The sequence below is a fragment of the Neomonachus schauinslandi genome, chromosome 11 (assembly GCF_002201575.2).
Source record: "Neomonachus schauinslandi chromosome 11, ASM220157v2, whole genome shotgun sequence".
In the NCBI taxonomy this organism is placed as follows: Eukaryota; Metazoa; Chordata; class Mammalia; order Carnivora; family Phocidae; genus Neomonachus; species Neomonachus schauinslandi.
In genome coordinates, this window is record NC_058413.1 from 74,566,484 (window position 1) to 74,582,820 (window position 16,337).

At 44.6% G+C, this 16,337-nt stretch overlaps 1 protein-coding gene across 1 annotated transcript in view; it reads right to left on the reverse strand.

Annotated features, from left to right (window-relative positions):
* The window catches only part of MAML2 (mastermind like transcriptional coactivator 2), a 336,388-nt gene that overhangs the window by 96,828 nt on the left and 223,223 nt on the right, over positions 1 to 16,337 (reverse strand). Inside the window, exon 2 of the mRNA XM_021679067.1 lies at positions 8,788 to 10,293. Within this exon, the coding sequence (XP_021534742.1) occupies positions 8,788 to 10,293 (1,506 nt within the window). The remainder of the gene's footprint in view (positions 1 to 8,787; positions 10,294 to 16,337) is intronic.

The window sequence follows — 16,337 nt, forward strand, 5'->3', positions numbered from 1 at the left end:
AGAGTGAGGGAAAGCATGGTACTTCTCAGGAATTGGAGTACACTTTTTATGGCAGGAGCCAGAGTGCAGTGTGTGTGTGAATTTGGCAGGTAAAGATGAGTGAATGGGGCGCCTGGGTGGCTCAGTCGTTAAGCGTCTGCCTTCGGCTCAGGTCATGATCCCAGGGTCCTGGGATCGAGTCCCACATCGGGCTCCCTGCTCGGCAAGAAGCCTGCTTCTCTCTCTCCCACTCCCCCTGCTTGTGTTCCTGCTCTCGCTATCTCTCTCTCTGTCAAATAAATAAATAAAATCTAAAAAAAAAAAAAAAAAAAGATGAGTGAATGAGTGGGTGGGAGTCAAGGAATAAAAAACCTGGGACTGGAAACCAATAAATCTTGGCAGGAGCCGGGTCATGTAGAGCTTTATAAGGTACATAAGGATTTGGATTTTATTCTGAGAAAATGAAGATCATTTATGGGCCTCAGGCAGGTGACAGACATGACCACATTCCTATTTTAGCATGCTCACTCCAGTGGCAGGTTGGCAAGACTGGAAGGAGGCAGGCCAGGTTAGCCAGCACTTGACATGAGAAGGGACAATGGTTAGAAGGTCTTCAGGATATGTTCTGCCCATGGGTATGTCCATTCAGAATTCATTCCTTTGTGCCAGAGGCTGTGGGATAGAGAGATGGGCCTGCCAGCTCATTTAGCCTCATGGCTCTCCCCAACACGGATCCTTTTCCAGGAAAAGTCTCTTCATGCTTGTGGCCAATAACAACTTCAGTGGCGAAATGTCCTCTCCTCCCCCCACTCCCACTTAAGGCTTGCCATAGAACAGGTCTCCAGGAGGTCAGGGAAAAGAGGCAAGTTCAAAACTGATCTGTAGGGAAAGGGTGAAAGAGGAGAGGGTACAGCCAAGGGGAGGGGGAACAGGACAAAGACCCCGAGACACAGAGTAGGAATGGGAGCCCAAAACCGGAGCATGAAGCCCACATACTCACGTGCGCACCTACACAGACCTGTGGACTACCAAGAAGAAGGGCCAAAAAAGCTCCCTGTTTATGAAGTTCATGTTTCCTAAAGGTGGAGCTGAACTTAAGCTCCTGTGAAAAGCAAACTGTGGAAAATGCCAGTGATTCAGGGTGGAGGGAATTAGCAGCAGAAAGAAAGGGAAACAGGTCAACCACCCCCATTCTTTCTTCCTCGGGGACCTTGAAACTTGATTTTGCAGGATGCACAGGAAAGTAGTCATTGGCTTCCCTCTATTATGCTCCACTCAATTTATTGCTTGGAGAATAAAGTGCCACTTTATTGTTCAGATTCATTGCATGAAATGCAAATATTCAGCCGGAGTTCTCTAATTAGTATCCAGAGAGCTACCTAGGCTCGGTGTGTGTAAGTTTGGTCTTCCCTGCTTAAAATGCACTGTGAAAGAGTAAGATGATTCACTCCCATCACATCTCTCTAATCCTGGTAGTCTAAACATTTGTGCAGTTTTTTGTTTCAGATCGAGAACTCCTTATAATAAACACCTTCTGAATCTCCAATTTCTGTGCCTGACTTTAATTAACCATTAACGTGAAAATTTACTGATTAGTGTACCTGCGAAATGGGTTGTTGCTTCCTTTCGATTTCACAAAAAGAAATCACCACCCCTCTCTACCAAACTGATAACAACTGACATCTGATTAGAAAAGGCAGAACTAATTAGAATGGGTGCAAAGGGGATTGTTTGAGTCACCTACATTAATGCACATTATAGTTAAATATCTGTCAGATTTTCCATTAACCCTCTTGCATTTCCATCCCTGGGATCAAATCTATTTCTTAACCTCATACCCCTTTTTTTCCCTAGTTGGAAACTTCATATTCAACAGGCTGAATTACGCATTAATGCTTTAAATGCACAGCTCTTGTTGATGGATGCAACACACTGACAAAGACCTTGGAATGAGAATAATAGAAGTCATTCCCCTAAGTGTGGATTTAAACCCTATGCGTTATGATTCCAAGGCTAACATGTTCTTCTTGTTATTGTGTTGATTTCTTTATTGAGGGATACAGGAGTTAATTGTTGCTTTATGCCAATTCATTCTATTGTGTTCTGAGCTATTACATACTCGGATGACAAAATAAAACAGACATGAAAGTGGGATATCCAGCAAAATAGAGCTCTACTCTGTAAAAGGTTAAAATAACACATTCAAAGTTGAACTTGTAGACTTACAATGAGACTGTAGTATATGCGCCCAGTAAGAATCCAGTAAGTATCGGGGACAGACGTGTCCTTCAGATCAAAAGCTCATCAAGGGGTTGGGACCATACCTTCCTGATCGTTTAGATGGGTACAAAGAGGGTTCTTTGCATCACATGATCTTTTCATCTCTAATTCCTGGCACATCGTAGGTGCTCATGAAACTCTCATCATATGAATGTATGCACGAATTATGGTTTTATCCCACTGGGAAACTCTTAAAAGTGACCCTGGACAGTTCTTAAATCTTGATGGATCATGTTAAAGAAGAAGAATGGGAATGAATTTTCTTCATCATTTAAAAAAGCTAACCAAACTCCTGAATTTTTTCCTCAAAAAACAAAGTCACATACCACTCCCCTGGGTATTCTCCATTTTTATCTGGGATCAGAGGTACCAAGAAGCCTGGAAGCAAATCAGCCTAGCAACAGAAGCCAAGAATAAACCAAGCCTGCAGTATGATGAAAAAAGCTCAATTTGAAAATACTCTCTGATTATTTAATTTTTTAAAAAACATTTTTTAATTTTATTTTTTTCCCTTACCGTATTGTCTTTGTTCTGAGTAGAAGTGGTATCAGTGTCCAGGACTGTGCCTGACATATAGAAGCCCTCAACAAACATTTTTTTGAATGAATGAATAAAAACTATTGGTAGAGCTCAGAACAGGGCGGTACTCAATTTAGCCTAAGATCTTTAGTTCATGGCTCTTGGTTGGGCAGATGGGGAAACATAAAGATCTGTGGATTCAGACAAGGCAACTTCAGTGAATTTGCTTGAAGATCCCTCCCTGCATCAGAACTGGCTTACATTTTCTCTGAGGTAGAAATAAACTGGGCACGTAGACAATCATGAAATTTTGAACAGATATCCTAGCGAAGGCCCTGTTAACACAACCCAAACCACTTCTACCTAGTTCCTTAACTTATGCAGCACAGTGGTTATTAACACTGGGCTTAAACTCAGACCAGTTACTAATTGTAGTTCTGAGCAAGTTATTTAACCTCTCTGAGCCTCAGTGCCCTCAAAGGGGGGTTTGCATGTTGGCACAGAGTGGGTACTAAGGTGAAAGCCAACAAATCAACTAACGGAAACTAACAAGACACATGCAAAATCCCCCTCCTGCTAATTTTGCCAATCAAGATTCTTCAGTACAGGTCATATTAACATCTATGTCTGGAAATTTATTTGGATTCTTAGCCCTAGCACTGGTCTTATGGAATATTAAAAACAGATTTTTATTTTCTTTTAAACCAAAAAGATAAATGATGAAATATCAAAAATAAAATGAAAACGCAAACATAATATTCCTGGTCTGCCACGGACAATCCTCAGTATGTATCAGACCTCATCCTTCTTGCCAGCATAGCCCAGCCAAAGTGAGTCATAATGGAAATCACCAAATTGTTAAGGGTCATTTGCAGTGATCATCTAGCATCTCTTGGGTCTCTATCCTAACTTCACTTTAGATTTTATGTCATTTATATCTGACACATGACCATAGGTTTATTACCATCTTTTGGCTTCACTCCTGGATTCTGAGTATACCCGTTTTGTGTCCCAGCTCGTCTAGGACATTGGCTTGGCCTTGTCTTTGGCCCTTCGTGCTCCTGACTTCTTTTGACCTGGTTCTAGCCCTTTAAACCTGAACCCCAGCACTAGTCTAACTGGCTGACCATTTAGCCAGTCTGTGGCCCCCGGCAAAGGGGGTGACTTGCGTGGTATATTGATGCAGAACATTGAATTCATGATTATTTTCCCACTAGAAAAGGCATTCCCAGCTGATTCAAGGTTCTATCTCTTCTCTGGCACTTTCACTGGGCAATTATAAGGATTTGTCAGTCTAGGAGAGGTCCAGTGATTCCTTCACCCTCAACTGGGTGTTCATCTTTAAGATCAGATATATCCAAAATTACCTTAAAGAAGAAGGAGGGAGAACATGAGTCTTGCCTGATTTACGCCAGGGGTTGATATATAAAGTAGTGAAGGATAAACTTGGCTAGGCAGAGAGAGCGGGGTGAGGTTCTTAATATATGATTGAGGAGCTTGGCTTTAAACTAAGGAGGAAATGTACAAATTTATGTTTCGGTCATAACAAACCATCCATTCCCTGGCTGTGTTCCCTCTCAGAATTCTTAGAGATGGGATAATTCTAAACCAAATATAGAATCCATTTCAGTTTCATGGATCTAATGTTAGAAAAAAAATTCACACTTTTAAGTTTCTGATTATACAGCTCTGACAAAGATCACTTCTTGGTTCAAGAGGTTAGAGCTTTTGGATTGAACTCTCACAAGCCCTAGTGAACCAATAACTCTTTCACACCTTAAACAAGTATCCAGTGACTTGAAGATAAATCAGAACTGCATACATTATATCCCTCTCCTGCCCTCTCCCATAACCTTTAAATCAGAAAGGAAAGGAAATTATAGCCAGGAGGTATTTCCATTTGCCAAGCCCCAAACCTTAGCAAGACAGAGTCACTGAAGACATTTTGTGAAATACCAAATACCATTTGTTCTCTCAGTATCTGGAGAAGGGCTTACTTGAAACCACCCCAGACATGAAACGATAAAGAGGTCTCTAACAATTTGATTATGCTGCATCCATCTCTCAGGCACCATTCACATCTAGGAGAATGGAGATGGGTACCCAATTAAGACAGAGGGACACAGACTCCCCCCCCAGTATATTCTTTGCCTGAGCATGCAGATCTGTCTGGGTGCAGAGTTCTGAAGGGTGACGAGAAGGCCATCTTTGCACACTCTGCTAGGTAAATTACAAGCAACTGATCGACAAATTCAATCTACCATCTTGTAGCAGAAACCCAAGGTTTCCACCATTTCCAAGGTGAAAGAATTCCAATTAGAAAAATCCCATAAGAAGTCTTCCTATGTTTGACACAAACTGAGTATGACATGCAGAAAAAAATTTATGACCAGTGCTTTCATTTAGGACACTCTAGTTGATAAACTTAAGAATTGTTAATTCCCCATCTTTCCCTTCCTGTGGCTTTGGTCATGAGTAACAGAGATTTTGCTAATTGGAAATGAGAACACACTTTTGTACTGTCTACTATAAAGGGTGGGGTTAAAACTACCCTCCCTGAGCTGACAATACTTAGTAATATACTAGATGAGACAATAAGAATTAGAAAAACCTTAAAAATATGCACATCCAAATGAAAGTTGCTTCTCAAAATTACCATCTTGGAAAGCAACTCATTTATTTACTTTATTGCCTTCAGAGAAAGTTCACAAGCCATATTTGAAATCCAGTCCTATCCTATCACTTATTCCTTGTTTTTGACCCAAAGCAGCATTACCCATCTTGACTGTTTTCAAAGATCACCCTGCCAGGATGAATATTACTGCACTGGTAATAATCCACTCAATGTGCTAAAAGCTCTGAAGACAATAATCCCCAGATCGGGGCGCGATCCCACCACCCTGAGATCATGACTTGAGCTGAAATCAAGAGTGGGACGCTTAATAATGTAACTGTGCTGAACAACAGCACCCTTATTAGCATAAGTCCAGCCCCCCGAAAGGTGAATGCTTTTAAGAGGGCACCACTTATTTGACCATGGAGCTCTGGTACACTTGCTTACAACTCAGACACAGGACTTCCGAATCCTCCCTCTTGGAACTGTTGAACAGGAAGGGACAATTTGATTCAATCTACAAAGTTAGGATAAAGCCGTAAATGGGTCCCCATGTCTGGCATGTACAGAAGGGGCCTTTGGCTTGAAATACTGCTGCCACTTCCACCACTTTTTAAGAGCTTTCTTGAAAAGAGGAAAATTATCTTGGCATCATGTGTCATAGGCACTGGAAACAGTTAAACATCATCTAAGACACTGAAAGATGTATGTTGATTTGGCCACCAGCACCCACTGGTGTGCTTGGGTTCTGGAAGCTTCGAGGGGGACGAAGAGGTCATGAGTGTGGTGTACAGTTGTAGATAGGAGAAATGGAGCCGGAAACAGGACCGAGGATGGCAGGAAGGCTCCCAAAGAAGGGCTGACGGGGTGACCAAAGAGACATATTTCCTGTTGTAAATGGCTTACTTTGGTTAGCTCCATAATGTTCACCCTCAGGAAGGTCGACAGTCACACAGATATTTTTTTATTCTTTTCTATAACAACTCTGACGGTTAGAGTTTAAGACTTTCTTTATCCCCAAAGGACTTCATCTACCCTGTAGATTATGTAAATATTGCTCACTATTAGAGGAAATATTCTTTTTGAGAATTTCACAATGGTCTATAAGTGGTCATTCATTTCCCAACAAATCCTACCTATGAGCTGTATAGCCAGTGGCTAAAAGCACAACAGACCATCAGAATCCCAGCTCTGCTACTTCTTATCTGTGTGACTTTGGAAAGGTTACTTAGCCTCTCTGTGCCTCACTTGCATCCCCTGTAAGATGAGAACAATGGGATTTCCTTCATACGGGTGAAATGAGATACCATAAGGAAGCAAGACAGAAGTCATGCCAGTTACAGGGTAAATAATAAACACTACCTTTTATTAATATCCCATTATTTATTATTTCCATTTTTATGATCAGAAGTCTGGGCTTAGGGAGGGTAAATCACTACCCACTCACTATACTGCTGGACAAAAAATAATGAAGGATAGTTTTCTTTTATTCCTCCAAAACTCTTTATGTTAGAACTTGAGACTTACTCCATCTCCTACATAAGAGTAATACTTGTTAAAAATATTCTGAGATCATATATGGCTCTTTCCATGATAATCATAATAACTGCCAACTTTATTCTAAACTCTGGGTGCAAAATTATCTCATTTTTAAGGTATTTATTGATTTATTTTAGGGGCAGAGAGAGTGTGAGTGCACATGTTGGGGGGAAGGCAGAGGCACAGGGAGAGAGAGAATCTCAAGCAGGCTCCCCGATGAGCACAGAGCCCGACACGGGGCGCGATCCCACCACCCTGAGATCATGACTTGAGCTGAAATCAAGAGTGGGACGCTTAACAAACTGAGCTACCCAGGTGCTCCTTAATTTTATTCTAAAAAAAAAAAATCCTAGGCTATATTATTATCACCCCCGTTTACAGGAGAGAAAACAGGCTTCATGAGGTCCAGTGACTTGCTTGAGGTCACACAGCTAGTGAATGTCAGAGTAAGAATTTGAACCTAGATTCATCCAAACCAAAATGACAACTCATGCCATTAGGAAGTAGTTCCACAATACCATTTATCAATGATCCCCAAATTACCTGTTAAAAAGGAACTTTGTAAAATATACACATGACTGCTCAAGTCCATTCTTCATCAACTACAATTAAAAAAAAAAACCCACACTTTTTTTTTTAACCCCCCACACTTCTTAAGTGGATAAGAGCTCAAAGCTTTCCTTGGTGCAGAGCTCTCGAATGCTGGCTGAGCATAGTTTTCCCCTGGCACACATCTAGGGCAAAGGTTAGCTTGGCCACGGTCTGTGGTGCTTGTGGCATTCTTGTCTGGGCAGTAGCCACGAAAACTACTCTAGGAATGTGATTGGAATTAGGCTCAGTGCCATCATAATATCCTGACATATTGTTTTGATGTGTAATGTGTTGTCTTTGTGCTTGCCCACTAACAGAGACCCATCAAATTACACGCACAAAGCAACGTTCAGACTTTCTTCCTTCCAGGAGGAGTTTCCGCTCTCAAATTCCCTGGGGATCTGAAATTCCTCACTAGTGTGTGCTCTGGAGGCCGAACTATCTCTTCATGCTATTCATGTCTGGGGCAGAATAAAACCTCTGCTTTATGTTAATCACAGGATATAAGGTAACCACTGATATTTTTTTCCTGTTTGTAGTGATGACGATTTCATCATTTAACACTTAATGCAGGCATTACTTTCTCCAAAAGACTTCCCTGATTTCCCCTTGCATGGTAAGACACCCAACCTCTGTGCTCTCATGTTATTAGCCTTTCCACTTAGTATTCAAATGAGAGTTTTAAAGCCTGTCTCTCTCTCTCTCCAGACTGTGCCTGAAAACAGGGACCATGTCTTATTTAATGCGCCAGCATGGAGTCACAGCAGGATCTATTACAATGCGTTCGGCATTCGGGCATTTCAGTTGGTTGGTGTGGATGTAGACGGGTCATTAAATAACTCTTAATATCATGTCTGGACTTATTTCAATTTTCAGCATAATCACAACATCTTGCACATGGCAGGTACTCAGGACGCCATGTGGACTTAATGACCGACTTACTGACTGGAGGAATAAACATCAGGTGTATCCGAGTCTTACTGCCAACCGGACACGTCATGAAAGGTCATGAATTACAATAAGCAAGAGCCTTTGACCGCTGCAGATCCCAACGAGAGGAATGATCTACAAGGAAATACTAGCTCTTGCCTCCAGATGCCCGGTGTGAGGTGGGCTTCAGGAGGCCTTCGCGGGAATCCGACAGGATCGCCACTATCTTCGCGGTCTTGATTCTGCCCCAACACGGAAGTTGCAACCAGAGCATAAGGACCAGGCTAAATGGTCTCCGGGTCCTCTGCGTTTGGGGTAGCAAACTTACGTCTTACCTGTCGGTGCTGCTGGGAGACTTGATACCCCAGGCCTGTGATGGGCTGGTTCTGCATTTTCTGAAGCAGGATCTTTTGCTGCAGCGGCAAGGGGGACCTTAGCAAAGGCTGACTGGACAGGGGCTGGGCGGGCTGGGACTGCGGCGGCTGCGGCGGCGGCGGGGGCTGCTGGCCTGAAATGGAGCTCTGCGGCTGCGGGGGCTGCGGGGGCGGCTGCGGGGGCTGCTGGGGCGGCTGCGGGGGCGGCTGCGGCGGCTGCGGCGGCTGCGGGGTGTAGTGCAGGAGAGATGGCTTAGCCTGGGAAGGCAAAACAGAAGGCATCTGCGGGCTTGCTTGATCTGAGTTAAAATGGAACAAAGGCTTAGTGTTGCCATGCCGGGGCTCCATGGTTGTGTGCGGGGCGTTCATGAAACTCCGACTGAGATCCTGAGGCTTCTGCTGCATGAGCACGTCCAGGTGCCCTCCCTGGGCCGACGGGCTGGCCTTGTACATGTAGTTAGCCATCACCTTCGACTGGCTGCCGCCGCCCGCCACCCCAGGCATCGGGGAGCTCTGTGGGCTGAATGGCTGCTGACCGAAAGAAGGGCTGGGGATTTTCTCCTGCCCAAACGGACCTGGCGATGGCCCAGTGGAGGAGGGCAAGGCCGACCAGGTGGTAGGCTGGTGCTGCTGCAGCCGGGCATGCTGCTGACGGTTGGCCGCGATCTGCTTGAGCTGCTGGGCGTGGGATACTTCCTGCCAGCTCGGCAGGGCCCGGCTCGCTCCCGAGGCTGTCTGAGGCTGAGCCTGGCTCTGAGGGACAGAAGGGACCGGGGAGGAAGCAGAGAGCCCGGAGTTGGCCATGGAGAATGCAGGGCCAGCTGATGGGGGCCTCAGCTGAGGGGAGCCCGAGGGGCCCTGGGTTAGGCCCGGGGAGTATTCACTCTTGATCACTGTCTTCTCCATGGGCAAGGAGGGCCTGGGAGTGCTCCTCTGGCTTTGCTGACCCAAGTCAATGTTAAATGGGTCATCCTGCTTGATAGTGGCATTGATCATGTTCTCCAGCTCCAGGTCACTCATGGGAGGCACAGATATGTTGGTCAGTTCATTGAACAGTTCCTGCAGCTCTGGGTCCATCAGCTGCTCTACAGGGTCCTCTCCGTACCTATTGGAAAACATGCTCTCCTGGGTCATCTGGCCATCCATGTGCTTACTGCAAGATAGAGTCTCTCCTGGTTCCTTCTTCACTTCCTTTAAGCCCATATTAAAGATACCATTTCCAGGAGGATGTGTATGGGGTGGCAGAGTGTTAGTCTTCCGCAGGGGTGCTTGGCTCATGGGCAAGCTCCCTGACATAATCTGATTTTGTCCATTATTTACTTGGAGGCCCCCTTGTCCTGCAGAGAGGTTCTCCCCGACGCGGATTCTCTTGATATCAAGGAATGAGTTGTCAACAAAGCCATTGGGTCTCTTACTGTTGACAGGAGACAGGTTAACCACCTGTTTTCTTTTCAAGGAACCCTGGAGCTGAAAACAGAGAATGAAAAAGAAAAATATGAGATATTAATCCAGATATGCTTTTAGTCAAAAGAGACATGATATTTAAATGTTGTTTTTTTTTTTTTTCTGTTTACACACAGGATGAATTCAAAAAGAAAAAGGTACACATGAAGCACAGTCTGGAATATAATGAAACTCACCAAACAGAATAAATGGTTTCTGGAAGAACAGGTCAATTTGTGATTAGAGATCACATTGGTTCCCGTTATCGGTACATAGGTCAATGGATGGAAAATACTTCACATATCATCAGGAGTCATTGATAATACCTACAGTTGGTCACCAAATGTGGTTTTCTGGAGCAGGCCAAAATATTCCACACACATGCACACACGACCCCACACAGCAACAGACAACTGGAATGAGCACAATTCTGACTAAGATGGGAAACGCTGAAGAGTCTAAAGGTGGGACACAATTTCCAGTTTCTCTTTTTCACGGATTCATCTGCGAAACCCTTCATCGCTATTATCCTCTAAGTAGGTAATCAGAAGAGTTGTTGTATCCAAGGAGATAGTGTATCTGTTATTCTACTATTTTTCTTCCTGTAATTCCGCGGCTTTGCATCCAAGCCCCTGCAGCAACGTTGTGTGGGTGCACGAACGCTGTGAGATTATCCTTTATCAAATGAGACATTCTAAGCACAGATTTTCCTGGGGATTCATTTCTTATGTTGCCTGTCTCGAAAACTTAAAACCAAAACCAAGGTGCAGAGAACCAGTACTGCGCATTAAGAACTCAGGCTCGGGAGCTGGCTAAGCTGAGCTCAAATTCCTGTTCTATCACTGAGTGCTGAGTGATCTTGCCACTCTACGTACCCGGCCTCAATTTCGTTATCTGGAAAATGGGGGCGATAGTACTGAATTCATAGGAAGAACTGAGACAATGCATGTAGAAGTTTAGCACAGTGCTTGCTATCATCAGAACTCAATAAATTATAAAAAAAAAAATTACTTACTACATTCTCAAAGAGGAGAGCCTCTCCAAACTGCAATAGTCACAATCAAATGTTAAAGCACTTCATTCACTAACTCAGTGATTAGATTGCATTACGTGGACTTTAGATATTATAGGGAAAGAAATTAAGGACCGTACAGTCATACCAGTAAATTAATGAGAAACAAACATTCACCATTGATCTTGAGATCCTTGTTGGTTTGCCTCTCAAGTGAGGGACTGTATCTATTCAAGCATGGCTCTCCCAGTGCAGCTGACCCACTTAAATTATTTAATGTTTGCTCAGGATAATTGTAAAATACCTGAGGCAGGATACTTCCCAGATACAAAATGCTACCACTTTTCTTTTTCTCCCTTTTCACTTGCTACCACTCCTCCACCCTCCTGAAGATTTCTAGGTAACCTAATTAGAAAGTGAAATTGACATAACTGAGCATCTATTATATGCCAAGTATTTTAAGTACGGTTACTTTATTTTTCTTAATCTTTACAACAACCGGATTCGATATGTATTATTTTAGAGCTATTATTTTACAGATAAGGAGACTAAGGCTCAGAGAGGCTAAGTAACTTGCCCAGTGTCACACAGCTAGTCAGCGGCAGACCCGGGCTTTGACTCAAGGTCTGTGTGATTCTACAGCCTGTGCCATTACCACTATATTATGCTGCAATCGGCTTGTTCAGGGCTAGGGTCTGCCCAGCGGGAAGGGACCAAGGGCAGTGAGCAGACAGACATCCCAAATCTCCAGTGAAATGAGAGGAATCTGGGAATGGCCAGGATGCAGTTATAGGGCCAAATGTGAACAGCATGTTTCTTGTCATGTAGCTCATCAATCCCTATTTCAATAATCCCTTATCGTGGTTTTGCTCACTCACAAGCAGTATATAGTTAGAGTGGATGCCCCAGGCTCTTCTAACCGGTTTTTACCTTTTCCCATTGCTGAATGGTAATCAGAGAAAGGAACCTGACCTCAACTGGGCCAATCAGTTCCTGCCATAGAAATTCTGGAATTGGAGAAAGTGAGACCAGGCTTTCTTTGGATGACTGCATTTACAAAACTTGTGAGCTGTTGTTCCAATATGTCAACCAGAGCCTCAGAGGAAGTGAGTCTGTAGAAAGAGAGAAGACTAACACAGAGAAGGGAGACACAAGTTTTGGCAAAATTTGAGGGCTGGGTTTCAATCCCAGATCAGTCTGCTTCTCGCCTTGTTTTCCTTGATACAGTGTAGAATCTTTAGAATAAATCCCCCCTTTTGCTTGAGCTAGTATGAGTTGGGCTTCTGTTATTTTCAGCCAAGAGGCCTAACCAAGTCCCATGAAACTTCACATTGGGTGATGAGCAATCTGCAGCAAGGCATAGGTATACTTTGCCCCTGGGTGTGGAGCTCCACACCCAGACCAGACACCAGACACCATCACCAGACACCAGACACCAGACACCATTTCTGCTGTCTCTGCATGTTTGCTGACGACTAAGCTTGCTACTCCTTACTGTAGGCAACATCATCACAGAACACCGTCAGCCATCACCATGCTCAGCCGAAACTCAAAGTGGCCCCCGTCTGTCCTCGGGGGTCAGGAAGAACACAGACTGGAGAGGCTCAGTCATGTTACCTCAAGAGCGGCCACAATTTTTATTCTAGCATAAGTTACATTTTGAAAGTTTTTTCACAACTAGTACAGAACAAACAAAGGAATACATTCTTTTTCCAGGTTTGGGTGATTGCCTTTGATCTACTTTCCACTGCTTTGAAAAAACCTGTTCTGCTGGATTCTCCCATTGCTCAGGCCACTCCCTGGGCAGTGCCTTGCAGAGTCTGGGAAGGAGCACCAGCACTTTCTCTAAGCTATCAGGACTGGAGGGGCCGTAACAAATTTAGTGGTGGTAGCAATAATAATAATCATCATAATAGTAATAATAATAGCAGTCATTCATTGAGGGTTTGCATGCTAGGCATCATGCTAAGATCTTTGCATGGACAGTCTCATTTAATTCTCACAATAACTAAGAATTCTCACAACACCTTTACGAGGCTGATATTACTTCTACCCAACCACCTCCCCCTCCCCAATTTACAGAAGAGAAAATAAAATTTGGAGACTGAGACTTCAAGGTCATGCAAATAATAAGCAATAAAGCCAGGGGCGTCCTCTTGGTTTCAGCTTAGGTCATGATCTCAGGGTCCTGGGATCGAGCCCTGCGTCAGGCTGTGTGCTCGGCAGGAAGTCTGCTTGAGATTCTCTGTCTCCCTCCCCCACCACTTGTGTGCTCTCTCTCTCTAAAAAAAAAAAAAAAGCAATAAAGCCAGAAATCAAACCAGAATTTGCACTGCAGAGCTTGTGCTGTGCTGTAAATGGTACCCTTTATAAACAGTGTTATCTCTTAGAACACTTTCCTGCCCAAACCAGGAACAGAGGGCATAAGACTTGTCTCTCAGGTGTATGTGTGGGGTCACCACCAGCACAGCTGGAGGGATGACTTCAGATGGGGAGCAGAAGTCCTCCTTAAGTGATGCTGGATAAAAGGAATTCCATTAGGACTCCATCAGGCAGGACACTTTACCAGGAGAATTCTGGGGACAGTCTGTGTTCTGCCTCATAGAGCAGAGCTTTCTAATCAAAGTTATGTCACCAAGACCAGTCAAATGCACAGCCTCAGTAGATATCAAGCGACTGGCACAAGACAATCAACGATTCTCAAAGTTCAACCTTTGAAGTGTATCCTTTGCTGGACTAAAGTCTCTCCATCAGATATATGGCTGCGTATTATGGTGGAGGGTCTCCAAAGGTTCTGTTAACAAAATGCAAATATTCTAGAAGAAGTAGAGGAGGAACACAGTTAGTCACTAATACCTCAGTGAGAAATAGTTCATCAGATAATTCAATGCCATTTTACAGGCCAAGAATAGTCCCAGGAGGGCACCTGGGTGGCTCAGTCGTTAAGCGTCTGCCTTCGGCTCAGGTCATGATCCCAGGGTCCTGGGATCGAGCCCCACATCAGGCTCCCTGCTCAGCGGGAAGCCTGCTTCTCCCTCTCCCACTCCCCCTGCTTGTGTTCCTGCTCTCGTTATCTCTCTCTCTGTCAAATAATAATAAAAAAAAAAGAATAGTCCCAGGAAATGAGACTGAGTCAGAGGAATGAAGACCTGGGTTTAAATTGAGGAGAGGGGCAGGACTAGGAGAGTGAGTGGCTCCACACTTGGACCTTTCTAGTGGCTGGGGTAGCCGGGCTGCGGGAAGCTAGAAGTGTATATCCTGAGTGCCAGAGGGGCCAGCAACTTCCAGAAAGCAGTTATAACATTGAAACAGGAGAGGGAAGAATCTCCAGAAATAAGTCTCTCACCCACGGCTGACTTACCCATTAGACACTGTTAGGCACGGTACCCAGGGCCCACTGTAGACTTAGGGGCCCATAAAAATGCTTGAATTTCTTTGAAAACAGAAGAGAAATGGAACTTTTCCATACAGAACAGTAATATTTCTTAGACATATTTTTATGTCAACGTGGTCATAATAATTTTTTATTTATTTTCTATTTTTTTTAAAGATTTTATTTATTTATTTGTCAGAGAGAGAGAGAGAGCACAAGCAGGGGGAGTGGGAGAGGGAGAAGCAGACTCCCTGCCGAGCAAGGAGCCCGATGTGGGGGCTCGATCCCAGTACCCTGGGATCATGACCTGAACCCAAGGCAGACGCTCAACCGACTGAGCCACCCAGGCGCCCCGAAATATAATTTTTTAAATTGTGCAAGGAAGAAGGGGCCCCCTCAGAAGAGCACCTGAGGCCCCCCTAGGTCTGTCACCTAATAACCACTGTGTACTGATACTTATTTTAAGACAGGTACTCTTTTAAGAGTTGTGTGGAGTCTCGTTTAATCTTTCCACGGCTCTCTGAACGTGTATTTCGATCCTCATTTTATAAGTGAAGAAATCGTGGCTCCTGACGTGAAGATTACATAGTGAATGATACGGGAGCAGGATGCCGCCCCCCCCACGCCTGTCTGGCCCCAAAGTCCTTGTTCTTCATCACTAACCACACTGCTTGCCTTCCCTTCAGCCTTCAGCTCGCCACAGGCTGACACTGTTCTGGACATGGTGGACTCAGAGAACCAAGACCAAAGGATCACAGAACGAAGATGTATCGCACACACAGGGCAGGGGTAAGGACATTCGGGACGCACAGGGACGGACAGCAGGGAGTGCCTGGTGACCTGACTGGTTAGAGGTTGCTGGTGAGAGCTCAGGACATCGCCCTCGAGGCTCCAACAGAAGAAAGGGAAGAGACAAAGGGTCACTTGGTCAGTCAGAAAGCTTTAGTAAGCATCCAGAGAGAGTTCTGAACCAGACCCTATCAAATCATCCCTGGCCTTAGGGAAATAGGCAGAGGATGAAGCCAGGGGCAGGACAGAAAGGCTTCACATGAGTACCACATGTTAATATTTACACTTTTCCTGTCACCTAGATGGGCTGAGAAGCAGTCTTCGTTGTGTACAATAAATCTGCACCCAAAGTTTTATGTGTAATTTGTGAGATTATACACATAATATCACCCTTTCACTGGCTACCCAAGGAAAGGGCTTCTTTTGGGAATGATTTTCAACACAGCAAGTCGGGTCTGGTTTGCATACTACACAGAAATCACTGGACTTTGCTGCGATCCAGCAGACTGTTTCTTTTCACTCTCGTCCTTGTTCTGATTGTCCTACGTGAACACCTCAGTGCTAGTTGAGGCCTGTGGTCTCTGCTGGGGGAAGGCTGAGGCCTGCTCAGGGCCAGGTCCAGACAGAATGACCTACCTGCCCCAAGGGCTGGGGTTGGAGGTGCTGGGACAATGCCTATGGCCAAGAAAAATCCAGCACACAGCCGCGTCGGGGCTGGGGTCCCTCAGTAAACTCTCCTTTTGAACAGCTGTACTTTGGTCTTCCAAAGGACTCAAACATAAACTTCCTGGAGGGATTTAAAAAGGCCATTATTGCGCAATCCCCTGGTTTCTGTTTCTTGCCCTGCTCCCTATCCCTTTCCACAAAATAAATGCATTCTTTGTCTCCTGGGCT